Source organism: Stegostoma tigrinum, chromosome 36 (assembly GCF_030684315.1).
Source record: "Stegostoma tigrinum isolate sSteTig4 chromosome 36, sSteTig4.hap1, whole genome shotgun sequence".
Classification (NCBI taxonomy): Eukaryota; Metazoa; Chordata; class Chondrichthyes; order Orectolobiformes; family Stegostomatidae; genus Stegostoma; species Stegostoma tigrinum.
This window is the reverse complement of record NC_081389.1, coordinates 17,997,857-18,016,030: the sequence shown is the minus strand read 5'-3', so window position 1 is coordinate 18,016,030 and position 18,174 is coordinate 17,997,857. Positions and strand designations below refer to the sequence as shown.

General features: G+C 42.7%; 1 protein-coding gene across 1 annotated transcript in view; it reads right to left on the bottom strand.

Moving 5' to 3' along the window:
* LOC125446752 (sorbitol dehydrogenase-like) overlaps positions 1-17,253 on the bottom strand; it is a 69,728-nt gene extending 52,475 nt beyond the window's left edge. Inside the window, exons 1-2 of the mRNA XM_048520524.2 lie at positions 17,153-17,253; positions 16,613-16,637 (exon numbers count right to left, since the gene is read on the bottom strand). Coding sequence (XP_048376481.1) covers positions 16,613-16,637; positions 17,153-17,253 — 126 coding nt within the window. The remainder of the gene's footprint in view (positions 1-16,612; positions 16,638-17,152) is intronic.
* Positions 17,254-18,174: the final 921 nt, after the last annotated feature.

The following is an 18,174-nucleotide window of genomic DNA, read 5'->3' as shown; positions in this document are numbered from 1 at the left end:
ATATCAAAAATTTGTGTTATTCATGGAAAAAACTTTGTATATATAAATTGTTATGATAAGACCATGAGACATAGGAGCAGATATTAGGCCATTTGGCCCATCTAGTCTGCTCCGCCATTCAATCATGGCTGATAAGTTCCTCAACCTCATTCTCCCATGTTCCCCCCGTAACCCTTGATCCCCTTGATAATCAAGAACCTATCTATCTCAGTCTTAAATGTACTCAATGACCTAGCCTCCACAGCCTTCTATGGCAGTGAATTACGAACGTAGTTCGGTGCTGTACAATAGCACATCAAGGAAACAAGCAAGCATTTGAGATTGACTCTATCCAAACAAGCTCAGGACATCACTTGCATACACAAGATTATATTCATATGCATTTGAGGCACTAGGAACGTCCAGTAACTGAATAGATGTAACCTCTTAACTCAAAGTAACCTAATACACAAAGAAGCAGTTAACAACAAATGTCTTCAAGTGCCGCATGTGAAGTTTTAATGAATTTGAAGTACAGTCACCGTTATCATTTAGAAAGAAATGGAAGACATTCTGTATATTGCAAGAATCCACAAACAGAAACCGAATGTATAGCTAGTAATCTGGCATCTTTGGTAGAGTCAACTTATTTACATAAATGTGATGCAACTATTCACAAAGGCTGCTTTACCAGCACCTTCCAAACTCTCAACCTCTACCACATGGAATGGGGATGCCAACTCTTGCCCAAGTTCCCTTAAAAGCCACTAACCATCCTGACAAGGAAATCTATCACCATTCCTTCACTGTCGCTGGGTCAAAATCCTGGAACTCCCTCTTTAACAGTTTTGTGGGCGTCCCTATGTCCCAAAAGCTACAGTGGTTCAAAAGGGGTCTCACCTTCATCTTCTCCAGAGATGACCAATAAAAGCTGATCTAGCAACATTCTATGAATTATGTTTTTTAAAAAAATACGTTATAAAGGATGTGATTACTGGAGCCTTAGAATATAATTGCCTGATTTTTCAGAATCACTATAGATATATGAAAGGAAAATAATGCTTGACAAGTGTGATGGAATTTTTTTGAGGATGTTACTAACAGAATCTATAAGGGGAACCAGTGGATGTGATGTGTTTGGACTTTTGGAAGCTTTTGATGAAATCCACACAGGAGTTTAATAAAATGTTAAGCTGCATGGAATTGAGAAGAGGGTGAATATCCAGCATGGATGGAGGATTGTTTAATTTGCAGAAAGTAGAGATTGATAAAAATGGCCATTCTAAGTTTAGCAGGTTGTGAACAGTGGGATAGCACAAGGATCAGATCTTGGGCCCTTGCCTTCATAACCTGTATCAATGAATATGGGGACCAACTGAAATATTTCCAAGATAGCAGACTATACAAAACTTAGTGGGAATGTCAACTGTGAGGAGGATGCAAAGAGGTCTCGGGGGATTTGGACAGGTTGAGCAAGTGTATGGTACATTGAATATGATTTTGATAAGTGAAATGTCGTCTAGTTTGGCAGGTAGAATGAGGGTGTGAGGATTTCTTGAATAGTAAGTGATTGTATGTAAGTGTTGACATCCAAAGGGACCTAGGTGGGTGTATTCGGAAATCACTGTAAGTGAGCATATAGGTATGGAAGGCAAATGATATGCTAGCCTTTCTCACAAGAGAACTTGATTACAGGGACAAAGAAGTCTTGCTTCGAGTGTATGTAATACCTGTAGTACTTTGTGTAGATGCCTTGTCTAAGGAAGGATATACTTGGCATTGGGTGTGGTGTGCTGGAGATTCACCAGACTGATTGCAGGGGTAGTAGTACTGTCTGTGAGGGGATATGGAGGAGACTGGTCCAGTATTCTGTAGTGTTTAGAAGAATGAGCAATGTTCATACAGAAGCTTACAAAATTCTAAAAAGAGCGACATGTTAGATGCAGAAAGGAAATTCTGAAATTCATTTATTCATATGGTGTGGATATCACTGACCAATAAACACTAGCCAGTATTTATTGCTCAGAGGGCAGTTGAGAGTCAACCAAATTGCCATGGATGGAGTAAGGATTACAGATTTCTCTCCCTAAGAGGCATAAATGGGGTTTTCCTGACAATTGGCGAAGGTTCCATGGTCATTATTAGACTCTTATTGCCGAATTTTTATTGAATTCAAGTTCCACCATCTGCCATCGATGGGATTTCATCCGAGCCTACCCTCAGGACATTACCTGGGCTTGCTAGGTTAATAGTCTAGTGATAATACCATTAGGCCAACACTTCCCTGTGGTGATGTTTCCCTGGCTGTGGAGGTCTAGAACCAGGCAACACTGACTCGGAATAAACTACAGCACATTTGATACTGAGATGAGAAGGACCTTCTTCACGAAGAGGGTCATGAATTTTTGGAATTTTCTACCTCGAGGGCTGTAGAAACAATCATTGAGTGTGCTTAAAATAGAGATCGATAGATTTCTAGTTACTAAGAATATCAGGGAATGTGGGGGCTGTGTGAAAATATGGCATTAAGGTGAATAATCAGCAATAATCCAGAATAGCAGAGCAAGCTTGCAGAGCTGAATGGCCATTTGATTTAAGTTCCTATGTTTCTGGAACCCATTGTGTACTGGCAGTGTTGAATAAACTACAAGCAAATGAACTGTAACAGTTCCAGAGAGTGGCTTTCCACCATCAGCTCAAAGGTGATTAGGGAAAGTCAATAATTGCTGGCATAGCCATGTGGCGCTCACATCAAAGAAATGGGAAAAAAAATTGAGGAGGAGCGTTGGTCAGGTTCCAGAGAAAACTCCCTGCTTCCCTGGAAATAGTGCAAAATTCTTAATGCTAGCCAGATTGTAAAGGGAAAATCAGAATCTCTGTTTAATGTCTCATTTGGAGGCTGGTCCCTTGAACAATGCCACACACAGATCAAACAGGTGCGTGGGCAGATTGATTATTGCACAGATTAGATTAACTGACTCATGTGGAGAAAAGTACTGGTTCAAACATTATTAGCAGAGTGCCTTACTTTTATACTGTAACATTTTCAAAGTACCAGAAACAGAAAGCATTTGTTGAGCCCTCAATTCAAAGTTAACTATATAAACGATATTTAAAAAGCTGAATTAATGTCCTCATTGGTAGCAGATAGAATTTGCATTATTTATTCTCATACATGGCCCAGTGATTACTTCATTAACATCAAGATCAATTCAGTTGTGAAATTGTTCATTCTTACATACAGTATACAAGGATTGCAGTGCAGAAAAAGGCCATTTGGCCTACTGAGTCCACACTGCCCCTCCAAGAAGCACCTCATACAGACCCATCCTTTCCCCATAACCCTACATTTACCATGGCTAATCCACCCAGCTTGCACATCCCTGGACAATATGGACAATTTTAACATGGCCAATACACCTAACCTGCACATCTTTGGACTAGTGGAGGAATCCAGAGCTCCTGGAGGAAACCCACGCAGGCATGGGGAGAATGTGCAAACTTCACACAGACAGTCGCTTGAAACTGGAATGGAAGCTGGGTTCCCAGGACTGTGAGACGAAGGTGCTAATCCCTGAACCATCATGCCAGCCTATTGAGGGTTCGACAGAACCCTTGCTGTCTCTATCTCCATCCCCTCGGAAATGAGGTGGAAAAGTATTTTGGTACACTTTTTTTCATCTTGAACTGACCCAAGAATTAAATGCTGACAATTGTCACTTACGTTCCAGTTTTGGATTTGACAGAAAAGTAGGACCTTAAGTGTTGCTGGCCTAGTTTGGGTAAATTACCCCTCGCAAAACACCACCATCTTAGAGATTTGCATAACAACATCTGGAATGGATGGGATGTCATGTGAGGAAAGCTTGGATAGACTGGGCCTGTTCCCATTTATTTTAGAAGACAGACGGTGTGACTTCATTGAAGTGTATAAGAACCTGAAACTTCTGACAAGTTGGGTATGCATAGAACATAGAACATAGAACATAGAAAAGTACAGCATAGGACAGGCCCTTTGGCCAACGATGTTCTGCCATGGAATAATCCTAATCCAAAAATAAAATAACCTAACCTACATTCCCCTCAATTCATTGCTATCCACGTGCATGTCCGGCAGTCGCTTAAATGTCACTAATGACTCCGCTTCCACGACTACCACTGGTAAACTATTCCATGCGCTCACAACTCTATGGGTGAAGAACCTCCCTCTGACGTCTCCTCTATACCTTCCTCCTAACACCTTAAAACTATGACCCCTCGTGGCAGTCAATCCTGCCCTGGGGAAAAGTCTCTGGCTATCGACTCTATCCATGCCTCTCATTACCTTGTACACCTCGATCAGGTCACCTCTCTTCCTCCTTCTCTCCAGAGAGAAAAGTCCCAGCTCAGTCAATCTCTCCTCGTAAGACAAGCCCTCCAGTCCAGGCAGCATCCTGGTAAACCTCCTTTGCACCCTCTCCAAAGCCTCCACATCTTTCCTATAATAGGGCAACCAGAACTGGACACAATATTCCAAGTGTGGTCTCACCAGGGTTTTGTAGAGCTGCAGCATAACGTCGCTGCTCTTAAACTCAATCCCCCTGTTAATGAGAGCCAAAACACCATATGCTTTCTTAACAACTTTATCCACCTGCGTGGCAACTTTGAGGGAGCTATGCACTTGAAAACCAAGATCCCACTGTTCCTCCACACTGCTGAGAATCCTGCCTTCAATCCTATATCCAGCATTTAAGTTCGACCTTCCAAAATGCACCACTTCGCATTCATCCAGGTTGAACTCCATCTGCCATTTCTCAGCCCAGCTCTGCATTCTGTTAAAGTCTCGCTGAAGCCTGCAACAGCCCTCGATACTATCAACGGCACCTCCAACCTTTGTGTCATCAGCAAACGTACTAACTCACCTCTCAACCTCCTCATCCAAGTCATTTATAAAAACTACAAAGAGCAGAGACCCAAGAACAGAGCCCTGTGGGACACCACTCAGCACTGACCTCCAGGCAGAATACTTACCATCTACAACCACTCTCTGCCTCCTGTCAGCCAACCAATTCTGAATCCAGACAGCCAAATCACCCTGTATCCCATACTACCTGACTTTATGAATGAGCCTGCCGTGGGGAACCTTACCAAATGCCTTGCTGAAGTATGTTTCCTCTTATGAGTAGTTCTTGAACTTGGGGCACAGTAGTAAAATTAGGACGCATTCCTTTAGGGCAGAGATTAAGTGATGCTTTTTTCTCTCAGGCTTTGGAGCTGTGTTGGAAGGTAATGGAGGTTAGGTCATTAAATATTGTTAAGGCAGAGGTAGATAGATTCTTGTTCAGCAAGAGAATCAAAAGTTGTTGGGAGTTGATAGAATTGTGGAATTTGAAACAAACAGGTCATCCATGATTTTATTGAATGGTGGAGCAAACTTGAAAGACGAAGTGGCGTAACTTTTCTCCAAAGTTGTATTTTTGTATGTAGTAGACTGGCTGAGTTTATAGGGGAATGGATCTGGATGGGACGCTCTGTGGGTCAGCGTAGGCTTGTCGGGCCGAAGGGCCTGTTTCCACACTGTTGGGATTCTATGATTTCTATGTCACTTCCCCTTGGCTTCATGTTCTTCCAGATATAAGGCTGCAATAACATCTTATCATCACCTGAACAATTCCTAGCTGCAGATAACAACCAAAGAGAAGAATGTCTATAGTATAGAAGGTCCTGCTATCAGAGGATGCAGCAGAATATACATCAGTTGGAGTCCTGGGAAGAAAAATAGCAGATGAAATTTAATCGGGACAAATGTGAGCTGATGCATTTTGGAAGTCAAGTGCAGTTGGAAATTATACACTAAATGGCAGACCCCTTGGGAGTATTGATGTGCGGAGGGATCTGTGTGTGCAGGTCCACAGATGACTGAAGGTGTCAGCGCAGGTAGATAAGGTAGTAAAAAAGGTCTGTGGCATGCTTGCCTTCATTGGAAGGGGTACTGAATCCAAGGACAGGTAAGTAATGCTGCAGCTTTACAGAACTTTAGTTAGGCCACACTTGGAATATTGCAAACAGTTCTGGTCGCCACATTACCAGAAGGATATGGATGCTTTGGGAGACAGTACAGAAAAGGTTTACCAGGATGTTGCCAGGTAGGGAGGATTTTAGCTATGAAGAGAGGTTGGATTGACTGCGTTTGTTTACACTGAAAAGCAGGAGGTTGAGGTGCAATCTGACAGAAGTTTATAAGATTGTGAATGGCACGGATAGAGTGGAAAGTGTAAGGCTTTTTTCCAGGGTGGAGGGGTCAATTACTATGCGACACAGATTCTACGTTCTAGAGGAGGGCGAGTTTAAAAGAGATATGTGAGGCATATTTTCTATACAAAGTGTGGTGGGTGCCTGGAACACACTGCCTGAGGAGGTGGTGGAAGCAGACTCAATAGCAGCAGTAAGAAGTACCTGGAGAAATATAGGGATATGGATCCTGTCAGTGAAGAGTGTTTTAATATGGAAAAGCAAAATGTATCAGCGCAAGCGTGGAGGGCTGAAGGGGCTGTTCCTGTGCTGTATTGTTCTTGTTCTTTGTTCCAACTATATTTTTATGATTTTGTTTCAACATTCTTGTCCTAAATTGACCAACTCACTTCATTTGTGGTGTTTGCTAATTAGATATTACCAATAGTGTTGGATGGCCAAGCACTGTTCAATTCTTGATCACTATTTCCTAATTTCTCCTTGAATCATAATTTAATCATCTTCTAGTATGCGAAACAAAGGTCACTATGCATTTTCATGAATGCTAAAAGTAACTGAAAACCTTAGGAGTTATTTCTGACCCCAAAGTTCAGCATAGGAGTGGTAAGTGGACTTCCCATTTACAAACTCCTTAGAATCTGGTTTACATTGTAGAAAGGTCCATGTTATGCAAACTGAGGTGGATGCGAAACATCTCATGGGACTGTTTGAAGAAGAGACTCCACAACGAATTGTTTCAACATGGCTTTAGAGTCATACATGGTAGGGATTGGTAGGAATAACACATTGCATCCCATTGCCTCCCCCCAAGTGACCATAAGGAGCAGAATTAGGCCATCCAGCCAATCGAGTTTATTCCACCAATTAATCATGGTTGACGTCTTTCTCAACCCCATTCACATGTCTTATCCACATTATCCTTGATCCCCTTACCAATCAAGAACTTATATCTCCACCTTATGTTCACTCTGTGACTTGGACTCCACAGCTCTCTGCAGCAATGATTCATCACACAGTCACCACTCTGCGGCTGAAGAAATTCCTCTTCACCTCAGTTCTAAAGGGTTGTCCTTTCACTTTGAAGCTGTGCCTTCAAGTCCTAGTCTATCCCACTAGCGGAAACATTTTCTCCACATCCACTCTATCCAATTTCAATGAGATCCCCACTCGCTCTTATAAACTCCATCAAGTACATACACAGAGACTTCAAAAGCTGCTCATACGACAAGCCCTTCATCCCCAGAATCGCCCTTGCAAACTTTCTCTGAACCCACACCAAGGCCAGCACATCCTTCCTTAGATACAGAGCCTAAAACTACTCAAATGAGGTCTGACCAAATCCTTATGCAGCCTCAGCAGTACATCTCTGATCTTCTATTCTAGCCCTCTCAAAATACATGCTAATATTGCATTTGGGTATAGGAAAGTGCTCCTCTGATGTTGCCTGGCCTGCTGTGTGCCTCCAGCTCCACACTAACATTGCATTTACCGTCCTGACTGTCAACTGAAGCTGCATGTTCACCTTAAGAGAACCCTGAACTAGGACTCCCAAGTCCCTTTGTGTTTCAGATTTCTGAAGCTTTTCCCCATTTAGAAAATCATCCACGCTTGTGTTCTTCCTGTCATAATTCCGAACTTCACACTTTCCCACATTGTATTCCACCGGCCAGTTCTTTGCCTACTCACATAGCGTGTTCAAGTCCTTCTGCAGCCTGCTGCTTCCTTAACACTGCTTGGCCCTCCATCTAAAAACCGAAAGAACTGCGGATGCTGTGAATCAGGAACAAAAACAAAGCTGCTGGAAAAGCTCAGCCAGTCTGGTAGGGTCTATAAGGAAAAACAGAGTTAAAGTTTCAGGTGAAGGGTCTAGGCCCGAAACGTCAGCTTTTGTGCTCCTGAGATGCTGTTTGGCCTGCTGTGTTCATCCTGCCTCACATTTTGTTATCTTAAAGTTTCAGGTGTCCTTTTCCAGCAACTTTGTTTTTGCCCCTCCATCTATCTTTGTGTCATCCACAAATTTATCAACAAAGTTCTTTGTTTCTTTGTCCTGATAACAATTATATCATTTTGATCTTTTACTTATAAATTCTCTATCTGATACTACTTCTCTCACTAACACCTGAGGAAGGAGCGAGGCTCCGAAAGCTTGTGTTTTCAAATAGATCTGTTGGATTATAACCTGGGGCCATGTGATTTCTGACCTTGTTCACCCCAAACCAACACACGCATCTCCACTTCATGAGTACAGTTTTAATAATAATTCAACATATTTCTATTGCTGTTAATTTCTTTTTATCCTAGATTCAGTAAACTTGATTAAATACGATGTCTGTCAAATGAATTTAAAACCATCCCTCCAGATTATAAAGTCACTCTCGTCAGGGAGACAATTGGCAGGGCGTTCGACTGAGAGTCGCCATGTGTTAGGCAAGGGATGAAGTTGGGAGGGCAACACCGTCATGGTAATCTCAGTTAGTACAGAAATTGAACCTGCACTTGTGGTGATTGCCTGTATTATAAACCAGCCATTTAAGGTAACCAAACCCTGAACCATGGTCTAGTAATATAATCACTATGGAGCAAAATTAAATTCTTTTTTGGCTAAATTTGAGTTGCATCCTTTTTTTGGAGACTTTGTCGCCATGAGGCCCAGTGAGTTCTCTCGCCATATTTTAACAAATGTGCCTCATTAATTATCCACTACGGTCCTCTGGTTTCTCTCACATTCAAATTCTAACCCACCCTTGCGCCTGCTGGACATAGACTAACTCACCGTTTAGCAGACAGCCATTGAAGGGACTGAGATCCCTTGTGCCCATGGTGGACCTGGACGAGAACCGTCACTCCAGAGCTTGCCCTGAAGGGATGCTGACACATGCCCCCGATGGGGTGGGCAGGGAGATGTTACCGCCCTGCTTTGTGGGCAGGGTCTTGGAGATTCTTCATGATGGGATGGTGCTAACACTGGACCAGCAGGGGAGTCCCTGATACCAGACCGTGCCAGTCATCTGGAGGGCTGCCCAACAATATAGTAGGAAGGTCAATGCCCTCCTCCACTCTGCTGACATAAGCGCCACCATCAGTACCTCACACTCACTCTATCATTACTCATCTACCCACCTCCATCCAAAACTCAAGCCCTAACACTCATCAGTATGTTCCCTGACTCGTTGTCACCCATCCCAACCATTGACTCTGCATGCCCTCTATGCTGCTTCCTCACCCGCTGGGGTCATCTCTCTCTCTCTCTCCCTCCCTGCACCAACAGTAATCACTGTGCCACCCACTTACATCTCCCATAATACACACCTCTGTCTCATTCCCAGAGGCAAACAGCTCACAATAGGGCAGAAAGAATCAAGGTGGTGGTGTGCTACATGTCCATTGGTTCCTCCTTCTTTATAGGGATTGTATCCTGACCCTGGCCACTAGAGCAGATGGTATTGGAGGTTTTACTTGATACAGTCAGCTAGGAACCCCAGAGTCATGGCTGTACGGAATGACTTGGCTAAGGCCTGTCAATAACTATGACAAGATTCCTGGCTTTGTGTTTGCAACATTACTGTTGTGAAGGGAATAACAACCTTGATACACCATAAACCTCATTTAAAGTTTAGTAGAGTAAACGGTGACTTAATTGAAATATAGATCCTCAGGGGTCTTGACAGGGTGAACGTGGAAAGCATGTTCTCTTGTGGTTAAATCTATACCAAGAATCAACGTTAAAAAAAAGAGTTCACTTATTAAAGCCTGAAATAACAAATATATTTTCTCACAAAGGATTGTGTGTTTTTGCACTGCTCTTCCTCAAGAGGTGGTGCACGCAGAGTTTTTGAGTAATTTTTAAGGCAGTGATAGGTAGATTCTAGTTGAACAAGAGGGTGAAAGGCTATTAATAAGGAATGTGGAGTAATCTGAGATAACAAGGTGTAGACCTGGATGAACGCAGCAGGCCAAGCAGCATCAGAGGAGCAGGAAAGATGACATTTTGGGCCTAGACCCTTCTTCAGAAAATTTTCTGATCTGAAGAAGGGTCTAGGCCCGAAATGTCAGCTTTCCTGCTCTTCTGATGCTGCTTGGCCTGCTGTTTTCATCCAGCTCTACACCTTGTTACCCCTGACTCTCCAGCATCTGCAGTTCCTACTATCTCTGTGGAGTAATCAGATCAGTCATGAATAGTGGATCATACTAGAGGGGCTGAATGGCCTAGTCTTGCTCCTTATTTAATGGTTCATTACCAAAGACAGCAATTCAGAGAAACTACATATGAATAAAATAAAGTGAGTCAGCCTTACTTTGGGGTTAAAAAAAGCAAACAAGTGATTTTGCCAAGTATTCTTTAGCACAGATTCCAATTAATGCTGGCCTTTCCAGATGTGTTTATTCATTTCAAACCCCTGAGTCATTTTACTAATGAGTCAACCAAAACCATTCCACCATTGCGGTCAAAGGTAAATTGGTGGATGTAATTATTTCAGGTCAGATTATTTTTCCTGTGGAAAACAATTGTTAATTGTTACGTACCAAGCACACTAGAAGAACCAGTTTAAAACAAACGTGTACAGCGTAGTCACTGTTGCACCATAGTTTCCAAGTTAGTTACCTGCAGCATATTTACACATGATGGAATTTTCTAACCTGCTTTACACCCTTTCCCAGTCAGCACATTCAACAGTTGATTGTGTGTAATCATTTAACCAGAATCAGAAATACATGACTGTGGAAAACACGGCTTCATGCAATAAGGTAGGAGGGAACAAAATACTCACCCTAGATGCCAATCATCTCTGCACCATTAATTTCATCTTGAACTTTTCACACATACCTGACCAGTGGGGGTTATGTTGGCAGGTAGTTAAAATGCTGACAATGACTTAGCCATTGAATTCCAGCGTTCTTGCTCTATACTTGTGCTTCTGAGGTGAGTTTCTATTTGGACAAGCAGCTCAAGATCTATTACTCTCACTCCTCATTCGTCTTTCTTGAGTGGAGAAGATGGCTGAACAGTTGAAGACAACAAAGTATCTTTCCTCCCTATTTAATGACAGCATTGGGGATGTTCGCTGATGGTTGTGTAATGTTCAGTATTATTGACAATCATCAGATGCTGAAGTAGCCCATGAACACAAAATCTGGATGCATGCAGACATCGGTTGGGAGGTGAAAAGTGACATTTTCACCACACAAGTGCTAGGCAGAGACCGTCATCAACACAAAGGAATCTATCCACCTCCATTTGAAATTCAATGTTATTACTATCAGAGAATTCCTCACCATTAACATTCGGGGTTACCATTCACCAGAAATGTAACAGGACTAACTGTATAAATACATTGGTTACAAGAGCAGGTCAGAGGATGGGAATCCTACAGCAAGTAACTCACCCCAGAGCCTCAACACTGTCTAAAAGGCACGATTCAGGAATGTGATGGGATACTGCCCACTTGCCTACCTGAGTGAAAGATGGTTGTGGTTGTTGGAAGTCCATCATCACAGCTTCAAGAAATCTTATCAGGAGTTCCTTAGGGTAGTGTCCTAGACCCAAACATCTTCAGCTGTTTCATCTTTTACCTTCCCCCCATCATAAAGTCAGAAGTGGGGATGTTCACTGATGATTGCATATTGTTCAGCACCGTTTGTGATTGCTTAGAAGCTGAAGCAATCTGTGTTCACATGTAACAAGATCTGGACAATATCCAGGCTTGGGTTGACAAGTGGTGAGTGACATTGGCATCACACAATTGCCAGGCAATGACTATCTCAAATAAGACACAATCTATTCACTGACCCTTGACCTTCAGTGGTGTTACCATCATCAAATTCCTCACTATCAATATCCTTGGGGTTAACAATGACCAGAAACTCAACTGGATTCAACACAGTGATGACAAGAACAGGTCAAAGCCTCGGCATAACGAGAAGAGTAACTCACCTCCTGACTCCCCAAAGCCTGTCCAGCATCTACAAGGCACAAGTCAGGAGTGTGATGGAATACTCCTCACATGCCAGGATGGGTGCAGCTCCAACAACACTAAAGAAGCTTGACACTATCCAGGACAAAGCAGCTTGTTTAATTGGTCCCTTATCTGTCACTGTCAACATCAGTCTGTTCAAATGCGCAATTGCAGAGCTGTGCACAGGTTACATGATACACAGTAGAAAATCATTACAGTTCTTTTGACAGAACCTTCTAAACCTTGAGTCTCTACCACCTAGAAGAGCAAAGGCCAGCAGATACACGGGAACACCACCACATGTAAGTCCCCCAAAAGCCATGCACCATCATGACTTGGAACTCTTTCATCATTCCTTCATTGTTACTGAGCCATCTCTTGGAAATTCCTTCCCAGTAGTACTGTGGGTGGAATATGTCATCAGTGTGGAAGCAGGCCATTCGGCCAATTGAGTCCAAATCAACCCTCTGAATAGCATCCGGCCCAGGCTGACACCGACTTAACCTATCTCTGTAACCCTGCATTTTCCATGATTAATGCACCTAGCCTACACATCTCCGAACTTCACAGGAAATTAGCACAGCCAATCCACCCAAACTGCACATCTTTGAACTGTGGGAGGAAACCAGAACAGTTAGAGAAAACCTACACAGACACAGGGAGAATGTGAAACTCCACACATACAGTTGCCCAAGGATGGAATCAAACCCAGGTCCCCAGTATTGCTAACGCTAAGCTACTGTATGGACTGTAGCAGTGCAACATGGTGATTTCTCAATGGCTTAATTTACTTTAGATAAGAGCATAGAATTATATTTACAAGTTAAGAGAATGGGCACAATTGATTTTTTTATTCATTTATGAGATGTTAATATCACTAGCTAGGCCAGCATTTTATTGCCTGCCCCTTGAAGTCCTTGAGAAGATGGTGATGATCTGCCTTCTTGGACCGCTGCAGTCCATGTGCTCTACGTCGACCCACAATGCCTTTTGGGAGGAAATTGACCCAGGATTTTGACCCAACAACAGTGAAGGATTGGTGATATATTTCCAAGTCAGTGTGCTGAGTGGCTTGGAGGGGGACTTGCAAGCGGTAGTAGAAACTGAAAGAACTGTGGATGCTGTAAATCAGGAGCAAAAACGATGTTGCTGGGACAGTTCAGCAGGTCAAGCAGCATCTGAGAACAAAAAATCAGAGTTAACGTTTCAGGTCTGATGACCTTTCCTCAGAACTGGTTTTAAGGAAGATGCTGCCTAAGCAGTTTTGGGAAATTTCTGCAATGCATCTTGGAAATGGTATACATTGCTTATACTGAGCATTGATGGTGGAGTGAGTGAAGGTTTGTGGATGTCGTGCCAATCAAGTGGTCTGCTTTGTTCTAGATGGTGTCAAGCTTCTTGAGCGTTGTTGGAGCTGCATTCATCCAGGCAAGCGGGGAGTATTGCGTTATATCCTGACTTGTGGCTTGTAGGTGGTGGACAAGCTTCGGGGAGCTACTCACTTAGGAGAAGGTGAGTTACTCACTGTAGGATTCTCAGCCTCTGGCCTGCCTTTGTAGCCATTTTATTTGTATGAGCAGTCAATATAGTTAAGTGTGAGGTCATGTATTTTTACTCTGAAAAGGATAAAGTTGAATATTTTTAATTGGTGAAAGCTGGAAACTGCAGTGGTTCTTCGGGAGAGTTCACTAAATCAAAGTAATCAACTATAAAATAATGAAAAAGGCCAATGGAAACACAATCTTCAAGATACGACAAAAGTGTTCAATTATAAAGAGGAGGGAATGTTTCTGTAACTATTGAAGCCCTTCCCAAATCATATCAGGTGTCTTGTGTAAAGTTCTATGTACCGCACCTTGGAAATGATTTGTTGGCCTTAGAAGGAATGCAGTGTAGATTATTCAGAATGCACCAAAGATTTAAAGAATATTCCAACAGGCAAGGTTACGTAAACTACTAGGAACAAAGAAAGTGAAGGTTGATTCAGTTGAATTTTATTAAAGAATTGAAAAGAATTTGAAGGGTGGATAGAGAGAAAAAAACTTTCTCCAGTAAAGACATCCAAGACAAAGGGACATAACCTCAAAGTCAGAGCCAGACCACACAAAAGGGAAGTTCAGAAATGTTCTTTCAGAGGGTGGTAGAGTTAAGAATTCTGAAACTACAGAAAAACAGTTTGTGATCAATTTTAGTTCTGGAGTCAGTAGATTTTAGTTACACAAAGATACAGAAGGATGTGACATCAAGGTGGATGGATGGCGTTCACATACAGATTAACCACCATCCCAAAGAGTGATAGAAGATCGAAATGATTCAGAAAAGATTTAGAAGGATGTTGCAGGGCATAGAGGGTTTGAGCTATAGGGAGAGGGAGCTTTTTCACACAGAAGGTGGTGTGTGTATGGAATGAACTGCCAAAGAAGGTGGTGGAAACGAATACAATTACAACATTTAAAAGGCATCTGGATGGATACATGAATGGGAAGTGTTTAGAGGGATATGGGCCAAATGCTGGCAAATGGGACTAGAATAGTTCAGGATACCTGGTCAGCATGGACAAGTTGGACTGAAGAGTCTGTTTCCTGTTGTGAGACTCCATGATGCTAAGAAACTTGAAAGCCTGAATGGTACACTTTTTTCCCCTTATTCTTCTATCTCACACAGGGCACAGCTAATTAGATTGCTTTCTAACACAGTCAATTTTAAAATGCTGTGCATTACAAATTGTAAGAATTGCAAACCAACAAAAATACATCAATACAACTGGGCATCTTGGCCATTACTGCATGATGTGACCAATGGTCTATCTCCATTACAAGGGGGAAAGAAAACAAAAAGAGAAAGTATGGAAGTGTAGAGCTGTCACTGAATCAATAAAAACCAAAAGAATGCTATAAATCAGAAGCAAAAACAGAAATTGCTAGAAAAGCTCAGCAAGTCTGGCAGCATCTGTGGAGAGCAAGCTTGTTTTGGGTCAAGTGATGTTCTGAGGAAGCGTGTCTCGATCCAAAACATTAACTCCAATTTCTCACAACAGATGCTGCCAGACTTGCTGAGCGACCGAATCAAATGAGATTGAGAAAGACAAATGGAGGAAGGAAAGATTGGATTAAGAGAGAAAAAGAGAAAGAAAAGAAATGAATACCAAAAGCACAAACTTATGAAGCTTTTTTTGTAAAATGCCTTTTCATTATCTCAGGGGATGTAGGGATTTGTGGCAAAACCAGGATTAGTTGCCCATCCTGAGATAACAAGATGTGGAACTGGATGAACACAGCAGGCCAAGGAGCATAGACAACAAAGTGTGGAGCTGGATGAACACAGCAGGCCAAGGAGCATAGACAACAAAGTGTGGAGCTGGATGAACACAGCAGGCCAAGGAGCATAGACAACAAAGTGTGGAGCTGGATGAAAACAGCAGGCCAAGGAGCATAGACAACAAAGTGTGAAGCTGGATGAACACAGCAGGCCAAGGAGCATAGACAACAAAGTTTGGAGCTGGATGAACACAGCAGGCCAAGCAGCATAGACAACAAAGTGTGGAGCTGGATGAACACAGCAAGCCAAGGAGCATAGACAACCAAGTGTGGAGCTGGATGAACACAGCAAGCCAAGGAGCATCTCAGGAGCACAAAAGCTGATGTTTTGGGCCTAGGCACAGCAGGCCAAGGAGCACCTCAGGAGCACAAAAGCTGACGTTTCGGGCCTAGGCACAGCAGGCCAAGGAGCATCTCAGGAGCACAAAAGCTGACGTTTCGGGCCTAGGCACAGCAGGCCAAGGAGCATCACGGGAGCAGGAAAGCTGACATTTCAGGCCTAGACCCATCCTATCTGCAGGTGAACTGAATGGTTTACAAGCCGTTTTAAAGAGCAGGTAAAAGTTAACCACGTTGTTGTGGGTCTGGAGTCACATGTTGGCCAGACAAGGTTAGGGCAGTAGATTTACTTCCTTAAAAAACATCAGAGAGCCAAATAGATTCCTTTCCCCTCCCCTGCAACATCTGCACACTCCCATTACTAATATTAATTTTCAATTCCAGGCTTTATTTATTACAGTTAAACTCTTTCTCAGTGCTGTGGTGGGATTAGCCTGGCCTTGTGGATTACTGGCCCAGTACCACAACGCTACTGCACCATTAACTGCTTTCAAGAGGCTTGGTTCTTTTCTGGGAAGGTCAGTCATTGCAGGAATCACTAAATTGAACACTGGCTCTATCTTTCTGCGCTGACCTTAACAGCTTAATTTCTCAAAATGTGAAAGTTGAGGGTGTGCTCCTGCTTTCGGAAGATTGATGGTGGAACTATGCAAATTGCCTAGCAATCTATGGAGACTTGCAGCTCAGAGTACCACCACTAATTGCTGGGCAATTTATGCACTGTTGCACACAGTCTACGCGTTTACATACATGTAAGTACTGAGAGCGGGTTTTAAACTCAATGATACGTACCCAACAAATTCTTGGCAATTTATTTCTTGGCAGCCACTGGCACCTCTCTCAACTTCCTTCTCCAAACAAGACGTGCCTGTCACTAAAGAACCTTGAGAGAACAAAAGTTAGACTCTGGCATGTTTCCCTTACAAAGTTGTTGTTATTCTATTCATGGCTAGAAGTCTCAAAATTTTTATTACTTACCTCATCCCATTTTAATTCTGTTTGGTCTGAATTCTTGCTTGCCCCTGTAACATTTCGGGCAGTTCCGTGGAGGTTCGGCTCAGAGGGCAGGGGTGGGGGGAATGAAATGGGCAGGTGGAATGTCACAATTTGTCTTATGCTCAAGTTTAAAAAGAATTTGAAGGAATGTGTTGGGTGTGGAGGGCAGGACTTTCAGAGTATGAGATACAGAATTGTGTAAACATTCAAAACAAATTACATGTCATACATCCTACAGCATTTTAGGGTGACAGAGTTATTAGGGCTTCGAAGGAGACTGCTTGTTCCATTAAGCTCATACTAGCTCCATGGGGAGCAATCTAATCAGTCCCATACCTCCTCTCTAGCATTCCTTTATCCCATAAGTCTGTAAGTTTCTTTCCCTTGAGCCCAAATTTCTTTGAGGGGAATTTTTTGATTCTGTCTGCTTCTACCATCCTTATGGGCAGCAAATTTCAAATCATTGCCTCTCATGTTAGAAAGCAGTTCTTCCTTTATCCCCCTGTATCTTTTGACAAAAACCTTAAATTCAAAGGAAGGAACAGGCCATTCAGGCCATCGAGCCTGTTCTGCCATTTAATTTGATCCTTATTAATCATCTATCTCATGCACTATCTCTATATTCCTTGATTCTATTATCTCCGGAAGTCTATCGATTTCTGATTTGACTGTGCTCAATGAATCCACAGATTAGAGATTCCAAGGATTCATTATGCCCAGTCTTCCTCATCTCAGATATAAATGGTCTACCCCTTATTCTGAGATTTCAGGACCATAAGACATAGGAACAGAAGTAGATCATTCAGTCCATCGATTGTGCTCTGTCATTCAATGAGATCGTGGCCCATCTAATAACCACCCATCTCTAATTTCTACCTTGATCCCCTGAAAGATTAAAATTTCTCTGTCACAGCCTTGAGTATATTTGATGGCCCGTCCTCTACTGTTCTCTGTGGTGAAGAATTCCACAGATTCACTAGCCCCAGAAAGAAGAAATTCCTCCTGACTGCTGTCTTAAATGCATGAACCTTATTTTGAGTTTACTCATTAGTGATAGAACGTGTCACTAACAGTGCTATCAAGCAGCACCTGCTCAGTGACACTCAGTTTGGGTTCTGTAGTGATTGTTACATGGTCACTCAGCTGGGCCTCATAGAATATGAGTTCCCTGATTGTGGCTGTTAATCTGGTCCAATCAGGGACCCCTGGCTGAAGGATGAAACCAGGAGAGTCAGACATTCTGTTCACTCTGAGACCTGTCTCTGAGGTATCTGGATTGTTGTCAAGGACTTTCCACCCTCTGTGGAGTTATTTCAGATTCAACCAGGGCTACTCGGCTCCTGACCTCATTACATCCT